Source organism: Syngnathus scovelli, chromosome 9, assembly GCF_024217435.2.
Source record: "Syngnathus scovelli strain Florida chromosome 9, RoL_Ssco_1.2, whole genome shotgun sequence".
Classification (NCBI taxonomy): Eukaryota; Metazoa; Chordata; class Actinopteri; order Syngnathiformes; family Syngnathidae; genus Syngnathus; species Syngnathus scovelli.
The window spans coordinates 17,558,962-17,575,892 of record NC_090855.1 but is presented as its reverse complement, the minus strand read 5'-3'; the positions used below and the strand labels follow the sequence as shown (position 1 = coordinate 17,575,892).

General features: G+C 47.8%; 1 protein-coding gene across 8 annotated transcripts; it reads left to right on the top strand.

Moving 5' to 3' along the window:
• The first annotated feature begins 3,523 nt into the window (after nucleotides 1-3,523).
• Nucleotides 3,524-8,074, top strand: LOC137839544 (janus kinase and microtubule-interacting protein 3-like). 8 transcript variants are annotated; one of them, XM_068652031.1, is made up of 9 exons: nucleotides 3,533-3,586; nucleotides 3,845-4,276; nucleotides 4,508-4,663; nucleotides 4,772-4,842; nucleotides 5,709-5,779; nucleotides 5,916-6,020; nucleotides 6,164-6,277; nucleotides 7,384-7,445; nucleotides 7,862-8,074. In XM_068652031.1, the coding sequence occupies exons 3-8, from the start codon at nucleotides 4,581-4,583 to the stop codon at nucleotides 7,408-7,410; spliced, it is 471 nt and encodes a 156-aa protein (XP_068508132.1). In that variant the 5' UTR covers nucleotides 3,533-3,586; nucleotides 3,845-4,276; nucleotides 4,508-4,580; the 3' UTR covers nucleotides 7,411-7,445; nucleotides 7,862-8,074. The 8 variants fall into 8 exon arrangements, 6 of the variants coding, with proteins under 6 accessions (XP_068508133.1, XP_068508132.1, XP_068508131.1 ...); XR_011087472.1 differs by having other exon boundaries at nucleotides 3,524-3,586; nucleotides 3,845-4,663; nucleotides 6,167-6,277; nucleotides 7,381-7,445; XM_068652032.1 differs by having other exon boundaries at nucleotides 3,525-3,586; nucleotides 3,845-4,663; nucleotides 6,167-6,277.
• Nucleotides 8,075-16,931: the final 8,857 nt, after the last annotated feature.

The following is a 16,931-nucleotide window of genomic DNA, read 5'->3' as shown; positions in this document are numbered from 1 at the left end:
CATGTCTAACAGTACTCGATTTAACAAATAACCATAAATAAATACAGTGTGGGCAGTCAAGTTAACATATGTGATTATCCTGCCTAATATGTTTATCACAAATATGTCACTAATATGTTTATTTGTTTATCACAACACCTTTGGACCTTCAGCAATCGATTATTTCCCTTCATCTACATAGAGACAGAACGATGGTGTCTTAAACATCTCATTCATTTCACCAAATAACTTCACGCAGGTGGATAACGGCCGTCTCGGTCACGCTATGTTGCGTGATGCAGTTTTGAAGAACCAAATGCATTTATTCAATGAATAAGTCAAGCTAGATCTATGTTTATGATGTTGTACGTTACGGTACCGATTGAAGTTGAGTCCGAAGCCAGTGGAAAACAGCGCTGCGTTTGTGCTCTCCAGGTACAAATGTTGTGATCTCTGACTGACGACCGGGCGAGACTCGAGTAAGAGATGTCCAAACGAGCTCCGGCAGGGCGGGTCAAGGCGGAGCGAACGGACGCCTTTCAGGCCGCCAATGACGAGCTGAGAGCCAAACTGATGGACGTCCAGTTAGAACTTCAGCAGGAGAAGAACAAGGTGAAAACCTCAACAGACAGACACTGCCTTCCTCCCTGCCTGCTTCCCTGCCTGCCTCCCTGCCTGCCTCCCTGCCTGCCTCCCTGCCTGCCTGCCTCCCTGCTTGCCTCCCTCCCGCCCTCCCTCCCTCCCTCCCTCCCAGTTTCCCCGATGTAGATTTGACATGCGTGTGCCATGACTGTGTCAGCCTACGTCAACAAATGCACCGAGGACGTCAGCACCACTAAGAATATCATCACCCGGGGCAACCAACGACCCTGGATGACTGAGGAGGTACGTCAAACGCTACGAGCGCGGAACTCTGCCTTCAAGTCTGGCGACAAGGAGACACTGAGGACAGCGAGAGCCAACTTGAACCGTGCCATCAGGGTAGCGAAGCGAGACCACAGTCGAAAAATTCAGGATCGTTTCCACGACGCCAACAACACCAGGAGTATGTGGCAAGGCATACGGGCGATTACAGACTACAACTCACCCTCCCCCCCCCCCGGTGGGTGAAGTTGATGCTGACTTTCTAAATGGTCTAAATAACTTCTTTGGGAGGTTCGAGGCACTAAACGGCACTCCAGCAGTTAAAACTGTCCCCCATCAGGAAGAGGAGGTACTCTGCCTTGACTCCGCCGATGTGTTGAAGACCCTGAGGAGAGTCAACCCCCGTAAGGCCCCTGGCCCCGACAACATTCCTGGGCGTGTGTTCAGGGAATGTGCAAGTCAGCTGGCTGGGGTCATCACAGACATTTTTAACACCTCGCTGGGCCAAGCCACAGTGCCAGCGTGCTTTAAGACTGCCTCCATCATTCCGGTGCCAAAGAAACCTCAAATCACCTCATTTAATGATTACCGGCCTGTTGCACTGACTCCGGTCATGATGAAGTGCTTCGAAAGGCTGCTTAAAGATCACATCGTTTCCAGACTCCCCCCATTATTTGACCCGTTCCAGTTTGCCGACCGGCAAAACCGCTCCACTCAGGACGCCATCTCCTCCGTTCTTCACCTGAGCCTGGCTCACCTGGAGGAGAAGAACACCCATGTTCGGATGCTGTTCCTGGACTTCAGCTCAGCGTTTAACACCATCATCCCACAGCATCTAGTAGGAAAATTGGAACACCTGGGCTTCAACACCCCCCTTCGCAACTGGCTGCTAGACTTCCTCACCAACAGACCTCAGTCAGTCCGGGTCGGACAGAACACCTCTGATGTCATCACCCTCAGCACAGGCTCCCCTCAGGGCTGCGTCCTGAGCCCCCTGCTGTTCACCCTGATGCCACACGACTGCGTCCCCAGGTTCACCACCAATCACATCGTGAAGTTCGCAGACGACACAACGGTGGTGGGGCTCATCAGAGACAACAACGACCTGGACTACAGAGAGGAGGTGGAGCAGCTGGTGGGCTGGTGCAGAGACAACAGCCTGATCCTGAATGTGGAGAAGATGAAGGAGATCATCGTCGACTTCAGGAAAAACCAGCCTCACCACGCTCCACTGATCATCAACAGCTCAGCTGTGGAGGTGGTCAGCAGCACCAAATTCCTGGGGGTCCACATCACAGAAGACCTCACCTGGACTATGAACACTACGGCACTGATCAAGAGGGCACAGAAGCGCTTGTACTTCCTGCGGAGGATGAGGAGAGACCACCTGCCCCCACCCATCATGAGGACGTTCTACAGGAGCACCATAGAGAGCATTCTGACAAGCTGACTCTCTGTGTGGTGTGGAGGCTGCACCGCCTCCGATTGGAAGAACGTGAGGAGAGTGGTGAGGACAGCAGAGAGGATCATAGGGGCTCCTCTTCCCTCCATTCAGGACATTTCATCTCAGCGCTGCATGTCCCGTGCCCGTAACATCATCAATGACCCATCACACCCCCACCATGGACTGTTCTCCCTGCTGCCCTCTGGGAAGAGGTTTCGCACAATCCGCTGCAGGTCCACCAGGTTCTGCAACAGCTTTTTCCCTGCTGTCATCAGACTGTTGAACATTAGAACTGTTGAGCTCTAAACTGAACTCTGCATCACACATTCACAGATCTGTACTTTATGACACTACGGACCTCTATCTTGCACTATCTCGCACTACCAACTTTACTGAACTTGTGTAAACCCTTTAAATAGAAGTTTAATACATGGTTTAGCATTCCTCTGCACACTCTTGAATACTGTTTTGCCTACTTGCACTATTGCATAATTAGCACTGCTGCACTTTATACTTATTTGTAATATATATATATATATACAGTATATGTATATATATATATTTTCATAGGATATGTTACTTCTATTCAACTGCAATATCACTACTTTGTTGTAAGCCGTGTGCAACGAAATTTCGTTTTGTATGCACCATGTGCAGACAAGATGACAATAAAGTTTGTCTAAGTCATGTCAGGTCAGCTGTCTGGAGAGAGAGAGAAGTCAGGACCTGCGGGCGGAGCACCACCGTGCCACCGCCGCCATGACGGAACTCAAAAGCAAACTCCATGAGGAGAAGCAGAAAGAGTTAGCCGTTACCAGGGAGACATTACTGCGGCAGCATGAAATGGAGCTGATGAGAGTGATCAAAATCAAAGATGGAGAGATCCAGCGACTGAATGCCTTGGTCCTCAGCCTGAGGGACGGCTCCATGGACAAGGTGATCCGCTCAATCCGTGTCTGACTATCCGCACGCCACGTCGGGCTCCGATGCGGCCGCTACCGTATTGTGTAGCTTGTCCCCAGTAAGCGTCGCGGCGCTCCGTTGCGGTCTCAACGGCCCGATGTGGCGCAATGTCTGCTCAGGTGAGGAGCGGGGGCGCTTTGCTGGCGGAAGTGGAGGAGACGCGGCGGTGTCGGGAGACCGAGCGGTGTCGCCTCCACCAGGAGCGCGGAAGAAGCCCTGGCAGCGGCCCAGCAGGCCTGGCAGTCCCGAGCGGCCGAGCTCCGATCGGCTCATCACCAGCATCGGGAGGAGCTGAGCCGAACCAAGAGAGACTGCGAGAGGGAGATCCGCCGACTGGTAGGACTGATCAGATGCGCGGTGCGTGGCTATGTTCCCAATTTCGTTGTATACCTGCAGTGCAATGACACCTAAGGCATTCTATTCTATTCTATTTCACAAGAAGAAAACGTCCGGTTGCTCGCTTCGCTTTTGTCACAGCAATGGTGTTCTAGTCGATTCAAGATAAAAATTGGCCGGTTGCTCTCTTTGTTTTTGTCACAATTCTGGCAAATGAGTTTGCCCGCCTGCCTGAGCGCTCCCCGTTTGTACATCCAGATGGATGAGATCAAGCTGAAAGACAGAGCGGTTAGTGTTTTGGATAAATCCCTGGGGCCGGCCACGTCCACCGCCTTCAGCTGCAGACTCAGGCTGCCGAGCAGCAGATCGCTGCCCTGAGGGATTCCCAAAGGGCGGGCCTAAACTACCCTGGAAGTGGGGTCAACGGCGCTACTAGCAATCCTCTTCATAGCGTAAGCCACCTCATCACACACTTGCAGTACGCATGACTTAGTTCGTTGCTGGAGGAAGGTAGCACAAAAACAGTTTTGAACTTTGAACGAGTGGTTGTGTGTGTGTGTTGCGGAGCGTTTTCAGTCTCAGGAGGATCGGGACACGCGAAGGTTTCATCTGAAAATCGCTGAGCTCAGCGCAGTCATCAGGAAACTGGAGGATCGAAACGCCCTGCTTTCTGAAGAGCGCAATGAACTGGTAATTTATTGACGGCACGCTTGAAGGTTTGCGCTACGTTTGATGCGCGCCATCCAGCGAGGCACCCATTGCGCTTGCTTATTAGTTGAGCGGCGCGGCGAGTCGGTTGCCTGGTAGATGTCTTTTATTGGGAGCCAAAGCCACGATTCCGTTCAAACCGATGCAAAAGGAATGGATACGTTCTGGCCCGCGTGTTGTGCGTCTTTCGCATCCCGCACTTCATGCTTGCAGCTTAAGCGACTGAGAGAAACAGAAAGCCAGTTTCTGCCACTCCTGGACAAAAACAAACGCCTGAGCAGGAAGAATGAAGAACTCTCACTGGTGCTGTGTCGCCTTGAAAACAAAGTGCGCTTTGTCACCCAGGAGAACGAGGAGATGGCAAGCTTGGTAAGTCGACGCGGACAACGGCGGCGTGCCAACAGAGTCCACTGCATTTGTGTTCCACAGAGAAGGCCTAGTTCGCTCAATGACCTGGAGCGCGGTTGCGGCCAGCAGGACGGTGAAATGGAGTTCCTTCAAGTTGTGGAGCAGCGGCACATCATCGACGACTTGTCCAAGGTCTTCAGGCAGGTGACTCGGTGCACGTACGGCAGCGCCGCGCTCGCTCGCTGTCGCCAGGAAACCTTTTCCGTCCAAAGCTTGGCCGGCGGCCGCCATCCAAAAAATTGGCCCCTTAAATTCCGACCTTTCAAGCAGGAGCATTGTGCGCACGCGTTTGAACACGCTTTAGACTTGTTTTGCCGTTTTCAGCAGCTCAAAGCTCCCGTTTTGTCAGCGCCTTTGCCACTCGCTGTGCGCTGAAAACGACGGACTCGCCCGGCTGCTCAGCCCGTCAACCATGAGCCGCGAGCGCGACGTCATTGTCCGTAGGCAGCTAGTGGCAAAATGCACCCTGTTAGAGTTGCGCTCGCTCCAACTTATTTTGCAAGAACCACACGGGAGACAAGTAAGTTCTTTTGGACACCTGCAGGTGGAGAGTCCATCCGTTGTACGAATGAAGTCTGACTCTCGGCTCCTGCACGAGCATTTTTATTAAGAGAAACAGGGTGGGTGTAAGAGTGGATTGAATAGAGAAAGCCCTTGACCTCTAGTCAAAACATAGCAAGGGATGTTTTACGACTTTGTGTAGGAAGGGATAAGCGATAGGGATAAATAAGGGATAAATAATATTATTTATTACAGGTTGCAGTCAAAGTCAAAGCAACATAATCATACGATAAAGATAATCTGGAAAACCCTGACACACCCTGTAGTTGTCACTTTTGGAAAAGACGAGCGTCCCTCCAACCATCGCCGGTGACGGGTTTTTCAGGCTCTGGAGACAGGAGCTCATGTCAGAAATGTCATCGTGAGTCGCGTTTGTTTCTGCGCCGGAGCCGTTCGTTCCCTTTGCATCCAAAGAATCTCAAAGGCGGATTATTTGTGTCGACAGGAGAGAGATTTGCTGCTACGATACCGACGTCGAGAATCTCTGAGGAGGAACAAAGCGTGAGGTCCTGCAAGGTGAGTCTGTTTGTTTGCGGCTGCTTGGTGTTGCGCAAGATGAAATGGCCTTTTTCTCGCTATCGTTCCTCTCGTCGATTCATCGTGAGGTGTCGCTTCAGTTTGTTCAGAGAGATGTTTGCTTCCGCGCCCGCAGGTCATCGAAACATTTTACGGCTACGACGAAGACGTGTTGGTGGACTCGGACGGATCGTCCTTGTCTTTTCACACCGACAGAACCCCCGACACGGAACCCGAAGAGGTAGCCCGCCATTTCTGCCAGCGTATTGGCGCCAAACATTCCTCTTCAGCCTGGAATCGGACTCGTCTTTGCGTCGCGGGTGCTTTGTCGCCGGTCTGACTGATTCTGGTACTAGTGCTGTGTTGCATTGGTGTGTGCATGAGGAGGCGGAGCTTCGCTACCGCCAGCTGACGCAAGAATATCAAGCGCTGCAACGAGCCTACGCTCTGCTAGCCCAGACCAGCGGAGAGGACTACGACGCCGAGAAGGAGATCAAGGTGGCGGCCCTTCCCGCAACCCCCGACCGGGTCGCAGCCTCCCCGTTCTCACCCAGCCTCGGGTGTTCTCTGGTCTGAAAGGAGGAGGAGGAGCCTCCCTCCTCCTCCTTTCAGACCAGAGAAAAGCTGATGGTAGTGTAAAACGCACCTCTTTCAATAATCACTCTTCCCTTAAATATCTACGAAAGTTATTTAATTCTCTAACATGTTCGGAGTTACTTTTTACGCGGCCCGTCAAAAGGGGAAACGGGCCTGCGCCCTTCAAATAATTAAATTACTTTTAGTTCTACACCAAACCGATAATCCGATTCAAACACTTCCGTTAATTTATTCAGACGAAGCAAACTTTCAAACGGATTGAAATTCACTCGTGTCTCAAATAACTACGAAAGTTATTCAATTCTCTAAAATTGTCTGATGTTACTTTTATTTATTACGGTCCTATGTTATACCATAATAACCCCCCGCACATTAATCAAATTGTCAAATCAACCCCGAACCATCGATTGTACATTCAGTACAAATCAGCGCACAACAAAGTAGATGAATATACACAAGACATTTATTGAAGAAACATGAAATAGAATTACAAATCTTAATCACTCCAGAAACCGAACAATTTCACCCACTGATACCCGTGTTAATAAAATCATTCAATCCCAGAACAATTCGATTGCAAAACACAGTTCATGAAAGAGGGAATCAATTTTTAGCCAAGCAAAGAAATCAAGAAGTAAAAATCACATTTGTGCTTCTCCAAACAATTTATGTCACGCCACTATTCTCATAGTGACGGGTCCCTTGATCGAATTGACTAACAATATTGCTTTAAGCTGTTACAGAATACATTTTTAGCCAAGCAAAGAAATCAAAAAGTAAAAATCACATTTGTGCGTCCATGCGTGACTCACAATCCGACACCGTGTTCCTGTTTTATTTCTATTTTAACTTGCTTAGCTTATTTTGGCCCCTTTTTTGGTCTCATGTTTTGGTCTGGCGCCATCTTTTGGACAAATTTGGAATTTCAGCTCTGCCAATTTATTCCTGTGAACAATCCATGTTTTACCATTTGCACCATCTCTTCCCCCCATGTTACATGACAGTAGAAATGGGTCACTATCAAAGCAGAGTAGCAGATCTGGAGTCAGCGCTGAAGCAACAAGGACAGGTAAGCTTATCAATGAGCACACCTTTTTCTCAGACAAAATAGCTACATTCTTCAGTCACTCATTCGTCTGGCATTACTGGACCGATACACTGCCAGCCGGTCTCAGACGTTGGCAGACGCTCCGATGCCGACGTATACCCCCCGCCACGGTGACAGAGGCACCGCGTCACACCGGCGCTCATCCAATCAGAAGGCAGGAAAGGCAAATTCACATGCAGGGCACTCTTGAACCAGAAGAGAGCGCCACAAAAAAACGGTTGTTGCCCCAAACGCGCACTAAAAAGGGTCAGAATAACAAGAGTCCCACCGGCCAGCCGGGGCCACCCGTCCATCCATTTCTTCAGGGGGGGAAAAAATTGGAGTCACCGGTGAGTACATTTTGCATTTAGCTCTGCTTTTCTGCTTCTGTCTTCAAGTGTGTGGCATCCTGCGACCAAAGATTCAGCCAACCCCAAAGCGGTTGACCTCAACGTCCCACCACCATTCCTACCAGAGCAGGTGACGTGATGCTTTGGACATCCTTCCGTCTCAGATGCCCAAAAGTACTCTTTGCCACATCTGCGGCAATACGGTGTCTTTTCAAAGGTGCAAATAAATCCAGCGTGGGCGGAACACGCACGTCTTCGGTTTTTCCCGCTTTGTTTGTGTGACAGCTGTTGTGAAAATTTTACACAAATAAAGTTGTATAGTACAGGTTTGGCCAAGCCGCAACTCCCGAACCGCATGCGGCTCTTTTATGTTCATATCAACATTTGTGTGTGTGTGTGTAGGTGTGTGTGTGTGTGTGGGGGGGGGGGGGGGTGGTTGTGCGTGTTGGCTTCACTTGAGTTCAATTTAGTATTTTCGTCAAAAGCGCATGTGGTGAAATTCCACAAAGTAGGATGGGCAAACACATTCCAGTAAACTATTAGTGTCAATTGGGCTCTCGAAATGGCAGGGAAAAGATGCACAGCAAAACGAAAATATGTAGATGAACACAGGACGTTTTTATCAGAGTGGGAAAGTTTCTATTTTTTGTTGAACGTGATGGCAAACCATTCTGCCTGATACGTCAGACCTCAGCGCATTTCAAAGATTCAAATCTTCAGCGCCATGCACTTCAGCTCACTCCATGCTAACATTGATCAGGCGTCGAACCCGCAACATCATGCTTAAGAGGTGGACATGCTAACCAGTGCGCCATTATGTCAACGCATAACAACTGTAAGAACTTCCGCCGGAATTCAAATCCGCGGGGAGAGTTAACTTGTTTAAAAGGGAGTGGGCAGAAGAATTATTTAATTTATTTAAATCTATTTGGAGTGTGCGCCATTATGTCAACGCATAACAACTGTAAGTCTACTAAACAAAACAGCGGTTGCTATATGACGTCTGCCACGTCGTGGTCACGTGACGCGGACGTGACGTCGACGCCTACTTTACATCCCACCGATCACAGGACCCCTCGGCTGCATAACCGCCCCCCCTTCCCAACCAATCGGATTTGCTATACGCGAAAACGACGCCAATGGGCGGGCTCTTCCGCCAGAATTTAAATCCGTGGGCGTGGCTCGCAACAGGAAGTAGGAAAATGGCGATGTTGACAAAGACACAGCGGATGGTAACATACGACTAACGAGAGAAATATTTTTATTTTCTGCTTGCAACTGGACCGTCCAGAGCGTACACGGTAAGTACAATTCATCGTTTTTAAAAAGAAGTACTTTTGTTGCCCTGAAAAGCGAGTGAGTGTGGCGTTTGGGGGCAACGTCGAATTTCGACGATTCTTTCTGGTCAACGGTTGTAAATGATTGCGTTGATTAAAAAAGAAAACTTGATGTAACTACTTTTAACTGCCGTTTCAGATAAGCGGGTATTACGTCGCAGTCATGTGCCGCGGATATGACGTAATTGGCTGAACTTCCACCAAAATTCAAATCTGTTGGCGCGATGGCCGTGAGCCACTGAGCAACGACGAATATCTTTATTTTCTGCTTGCAACTGGACCGTCTACAGCGTACACGGTAAGTAACACTCATTGTGTTTAAAGAGATTTACGTTTGTAATAGCAACGTGTAGCTGAGGCGCTAGCAGAAGTGTAGCCGCGTTGCGTTGTACGTGTGAATATTGGTCCAGGCGAAATGTTAATGTTTAATTTCATTCCTTTAGGTTCCACGGTGTTTGTTGGCTGCAAGTTTTCCACTGCAAGAAGAGGCTCGTATCATTGACCAGGAGCGAGCTACAACGGTGAGTAGCCATAACATTTATGTTAAACACTTCCTATTTCATGTCTAACAGTACTTGATTTAACAAATAACCATAAATAAATACAGTGTGGGCACTGAAGTTAACATATGTGATTATACTGCCTAATCTGTCACCGAGTATATTGTTGCAAAGTAATATAAGATCCAAAGTTGTAATTCAGAATAGTTTTCAAAAGAAGGCCATTAGAATTATATACAAGTCTGATTACCCTGAACATAACAACAAGCTATTAATTAAATCACAAATTCTTCAATTCAAAGATTTGGTAGATTATCAGAATAATAATGTCTAACAGTAATTGATTTAACACATCACGATAAGTAGATTGAGTGTGGGCACTCTCAAGTTAACATATGTGATTATACTGCCTAATCTGTTACAGAGTATGTTGTTGCCAAGTAATGTAGAATAGATCCAAAGTAGTAATCCAGAATAGTTTTGAAAAGGCCATTAGAATAATAAACAAATCTGATTACCTTGAACATAATAGTTAAGTGTTGAATATGTCCTATGAAGTCAAAATTTGGCACCATCATGTGGTGAAATTTGGAATTGCATCACATCCAATTTTGCCTGGGAACAAACAGATTAAATAAATCTTAGACTTAAATAAGCCACTCCTTCTCAAACAAGTAAACTCTGCCCATTTTGCGCAGTAGATGTTCTGTTAATATCTAGTATTTATACAAAGTCATAATTTAAATTGCTTTTAACCTTCATTCATCGCTTCAACCAACATTACTCGCTCTTATTACCAACTTGTATCGATTTAACTGAGCGTTTAATACTTCCTATCAGGTCTCAAGTCAAGATTTGGCAAAATACAATTTCAGCAAATCCAATTTTGCCAGGCAACAAAAAGAGATTAAATAAACTAAATAAGTCTTCTTCCCATTAAATAAATCAGAAAAGTCTGTCTTGCAACCAGTCCTCTTCAAACAAGTAAAGTCTGCCCGTTTTGTGCCGTAGATTTTGTGTCTATGCCTAGTATTTATACAAAATCATAATTTAAACGACTTCATTCCTTCATTCACTTTGGAAATTTGGAATTGCAGCAAATCGAATTTTGCCAGGGAACAAAAATAGATCAATTAAACTAAATAAGTCTTCTTCCCATTAAATAAATTAAAAAAGTCTGTCTTGTAACCAGTCCTTTTCAAACAAGTAAAGTCTGCCCATTTTGTGCCGTAGATTTTGTGTTTATGCCTAGTATTTATACAAAATCATAATTTAAAGGATTTCATTCCTTCATTCACTTTGGAAATTTGGAATTGCAGCACATCAAATTTTGCCTGGGAAGAAAAGTAGATTAAATAAATTTAATAAGTCTTACTACTTCCCAATAAATAAATTAAATACGTCTTACTTGTTCCCACTCCTTTTCAAAAAAGTAGTTTAAAACGAGGGCCCTTCACTCAACCTTTAACCTCAACACCGCACGTCACATTGTGTTGTATCTGTGAATGTTGGTTGTGGCCAAATGATAGTTTTCTTTCATTCGTTTAGGTTCCACGGTGTTTGTTGGCTATATGTTTTCCACTGTCAGAAGGATGAAAATACAAAGTACAACGCTTGGACGTGGGCGACGACGTCACCGGTGAGTCCTTCCTTCCTATTTATTTACCTTCTATGTGCTAGAGGCTAAGTGTTAGAAGCTAAGTGTTAGAGGCAACACAATACGAACAACTCAACACAATACGAACAACTCAACACAATATGAACAACTCAACACAATATGAACAACACAACAAAATACGAACAACACAACACAATACCAACAACACAATACAAACAACACAACACATAACGAACAACACAACACAATACGAACAACACAACGATACCGCACTGAACAACACGATACCGCACTGAACAACACGATACCGCACTGAACAACACGATACCGCACTGAACAACACGATGCCGCACTGAACAACACGATACCGCACTGAACAACACGATACCGCACTGAACAACACCATGCCGCACTGAACAACACCATGCCGCACCGAACAACACCATGCCGCACCGAACAACACCATGCCGCACTGAACAACACCATGCCGCACTGAACAACACCATGCCGCACTGAACAACACCATGCCGCACTGAACAACACCATGCCGCACTGAACAACACCATGCCGCACTGAACAACACCATCCCGCACTGAACAACACCATGCAGCACTGAACAACACCATGCAGCACTGAACAACATTATACCGCACTGCACAACATTATGCCGCACTGAACAACATTATGCCGCACTGAACAACACCATGCCGCACTGAACAACATTATGCCGCACTGAACAACATTATGCCGCACTGAACACCATGCCGCACTGAACAACACCATCCCGCACTGAACAACACCATGCCGCACTGAACAACACCATGCCGCACTGAACAACACCATGCCGCACTGAACAACACCATGCCGCACTGAACAACACCATGCCGCACTGAACAACACCATGCCGCACTGAACAACACCATGCCGCACTGAACAACACAATGCCGCACTGAACAACACCATGCCGCACTGAACAACACCATGCCGCACTGAACAACACCATGCCACACTGAACAACACCATGCCGCACTGAAAAACACCATGCCACACTGAACAACATTATGCCCCACTGAACAACAATATACCGCACTGAACAACATTATGCCGCACTGAACAACATTATGCCGCACTGAACAACACCATGCCGCACTGAACAACATTATGCCGCACTGAACAACATTATGCCGCACTGAACACCATGCCGCACTGAACAACACCATCCCGCACTGAACAACACCATGCCGCACTGAACAACACCATGCCGCACTGAACAACACCATGCCGCACTGAACAACACCATGCCGCACTGAACAACACCATGCCGCACTGAACAACACCATGCCGCACTGAACAACACCATGCCGCACTGAACAACACCATCCCGCACTAAACAACACCATGCCGCACTGAACAACATTATGCCGCACTGAACAACATTATGCCGCACTGAACAACACCATGTCGCACTGAACAACACCATGCCGCACTGAACAACACCATGCCGCACTGAACAACACCATGCCGCACTGAACAACACCATGCCGCACTGAACTACACCATGCCGCACTGAACAACATCATGCAGCACTGAACTACACCATGCCGCACTGAACAACACCATGCCGCACTGAACAACACCATGCCGCACTGAACAACACCATGCCGCACTGAACAACACCATGCCGCACTGAACAACACCATGCCGCACTGAACAACACCATGCCGCACTGAACAACACCATGCCGCACTGAACAACACCATCCCGCACTGAACAACACCATGCAGCACTGAACAACATTATACCGCACTGAACAACATTATGCCGCACTGAACAACATTATGCCGCACTGAACAACATTATGCCGCACTGAACAACACCATGCCGCACTGAACAACATTATGCCGCACTGAACAACACCATCCCGCACTGAACAACACCATGCCGCACTGAACAACACCATGCCGCACTGAACAACACCATGCCGCACTGAACAACACCATGCCGCACTGAACAACACCATGCCGCACTGAACAACACCATGCCGCACTGAACAACACCATGCCGCACTGAACAACACCATGCCGCACTGAACAACACCATCCCGCACTGAACAACATTATGCCGCACTGAACAACATTATGCCGCACTGAACAACATTATGCCGCACTGAAAAACACCATGCCGCACTGAACAACACCATGCCACAACACCATGCCGCACTGAACAACACCATGCCGCACTGAACAACACCATGCCGCACTGAACAACACCATGCCGCACTGAACAACACCATGCCGCACTGAACAACACCATGCCGCACTGAACAACACCATGCCGCACTGAACAACACCATGCCGCACTGAACAACACCATGCCGCACTGAACAACACCATGCCGCACTGAACAACACCATGCCCCACTGAACAACATTACTCCACACTGAACAACACCATGCCGCACTTAACAACACCATGCCGCACTGAACAACACCATGCCGCACTGAACAACACCATTCCGCACTGAACAACACCATGCTGCACTGAACAACACGACGCCGCACTGAACAACACCATGCCGCACTGAACAACACCATGCCGCACTGAACAACACCATGCCGCACTGAACAACACCATGCCGCACTGAACAACACCATGCCGCACTGAACAACACCATGCCGCACTGAACAACACCATCCCGCACTAAACAACACCATGCCGCACTGAACAACATTATGCCGCACTGAACAACATTATGCCGCACTGAACAACATTATGCCGCACTGAACAACATCATGTCGCACTGAACAACACCATGCCGCACTGAACAACACCATGCCACACTGAACAACACCATCCCGCACTGAACAACACCATGCCGCACTGAACTACACCTTGCCGCACTGAACAACACCATGCCGCACTGAACTACACCATGCCGCACTGAACAACACCATGCCGCACTGAACAACACAATGCCGCACTGAACAACACAATGCCGCACTGAACAACACAATGCCGCACTGAACAACACCATGCCGCACTGAACAACACTATGCCGCACTGAACAACACCATGCCGCACTGAACAACACCATCCCGCACTGAACAACACCATGCCGCACTGAACAACATTATGCCCCACTGAACAACAATATACCGCACTGAACAACATTATGCCGCACTGAACAACATTATGCCGCACTGAACAACACCATGCCGCACTGAACAACATTATGCCGCACTGAACAACATTATGCCGCACTGAACACCATGCCGCACTGAACAACACCATGCCGCACTGAACAACACCATGCTGCACTGAACAACACCATGCCGCACTGAACAACACCATGCCGCACTGAACAACACCATGCCGCACTGAACAACACCATGCCGCACTGAACAACACCATGCCGCACTGAACAACACCATGCCGCACTGAACAACACCATGCCGCACTGAACAACACCATCCCGCACTGAAGAACACCATCCCGCACTGAACAACACCATGCCGCACTGAACAACACCATGCCGCACTGAACAACACCATGCCGCACGGAACAACACTATGCCGCACTGAACAACACCATGCCGCACTGAACAACACCATCCCGCACTGAACAACATTATGCCGCACTGAACAACATTATGCCGCACTGAACAACATTATGCCGCACTGAACACCATTATGCCGCACTGAACAACATCATGTCGCACTGAACAACACCATGCCGCACTGAACAACACCATGCCGCACTGAACAACACCATGCCGCACTGAACAACACCATGCCGCACTGAACAACACCATGCCGCACTGAACAACACCATGCCGCACTGAACAACACCATCCCGCACTGAACAACACCATGCCGCACTGAACAACACCATGCCGCACTGAACAACACCATGCCGCACTGAACAACACCATGCCGCACTGAACAACACCATGCCGCACTGAACAACACCATGCCGCACTGAACAACACCATGCCGCACTGAACAACACCATGCCGCACTGAACAACACCATCCCGCACTGAACAACATTATGCCGCACTGAACAACATTATGCCGCACTGAACAACATTATGCCGCACTGAACAACATTATGCCGCACTGAACAACATCATGTCGCACTGAACAACACCATGCCGCACTGAACAACACCATGCCCCACTGAACAACATTACGCCGCACTGAACAATATTATGCCGCACTGAACAACACCATCCCGCACTGAACAACACCATCCCGCACTGAACAACACCATGCCGCACTGAACAACACCATGCCGCACTGAACAACACCATGCCGCACTTAACAACACCATGCCGCACTGAACAACACCATGCCGCACTGAACAACAACATGCCGCACTGAACAACAACATGCCGCACTGAACAACACGACGCCGCACTGAACAACACTACGCCGCACAGAACAACACGACGCCGCACAGAATAACACAATACCGCACAGAACAACACCATGCCGCACAAACAGTTTTAGATAATATTACGTCGCAGTCATGCGACGCGGACATGACGTCAATAGGCGGAACTCATGGCAAAATTATAATCCGTGGGCGTGGCTTGCAACAGGAAGTAGGAAAGCGGCAATGCTGGCAAACAAGACACAGCGGTTAGTAACACGACGACTAACAAGACAAATATTTTTGTTTTCAGCTTGCAACTTGACCGTCTAGAGCGTACAAGGTAATTATAACTCATTGTTTTGAAAAATATGTTTTTTTGTTGGCCTGAAAAGCGAGGCAGTGTGGCATTTGGGAGGAACGTCGAACTCGGCGTCTGCTTCCAGCCACAGACGCCAAATTTCGACGATTATTTCGACTGGTCAACGTTTGTAAATTATTGCGTTGATTAAAAACTTTATTTAACTCTACTCTTAACTTTGCCGTTTCAGATATGCGGGTATTACACCGCGGAAATGACGTCAATAGGCTGAACTCTCGCCAAAATTCAAATCTGTGGGCGCAATGGCCTTGAGCGAGACAACGGATACAAACACGACGATTATCAACAGAAATATCTTTATTTTCTGCTTGCAAGTGGACCGTCTAGAGCGTACACGGTAAGTACAACTCATTGTGTTTAAAAAGATTTACGTTTGTGTAGTTTGCGTTGCGTTGTATCTGTGAATGTTGGTTGAGGCTAAATGTTAATGTTTAATTTCCTTCCTTTAGGTTCCACGGTGTTTGTTGGCTGTATGTTTTCCACTGCAAGAAGAGGCTCGTATCATTGACCAGCAGGAGCTACAATGGTGAGTACCCCTTTCGTCGTCCATTTATGTTAAACACTTCCTGTTTCATGTCTAACAGTACTCGATTTAACAAATAACCATAAATAAATACAGTGTGGGCAGTCAAGTTAACATATGTGATTATCCTGCCTAATATGTTTATCACAAATATGTCACTAATATGTTTATTTGTTTATCACAACACCTTTGGACCTTCAGCAATCGATTATTTCCCTTCATCTACATAGAGACAGAACGATGGTGTCTTAAACATCTCATTCATTTCACCAAATAACTTCACGCAGGTGGATAACGGCCGTCTCGGTCACGCTATGTTGCGTGATGCAGTTTTGAAGAACCAAATGCATTTATTCAATGAATAAGTCAAGCTAGATCTATGTTTA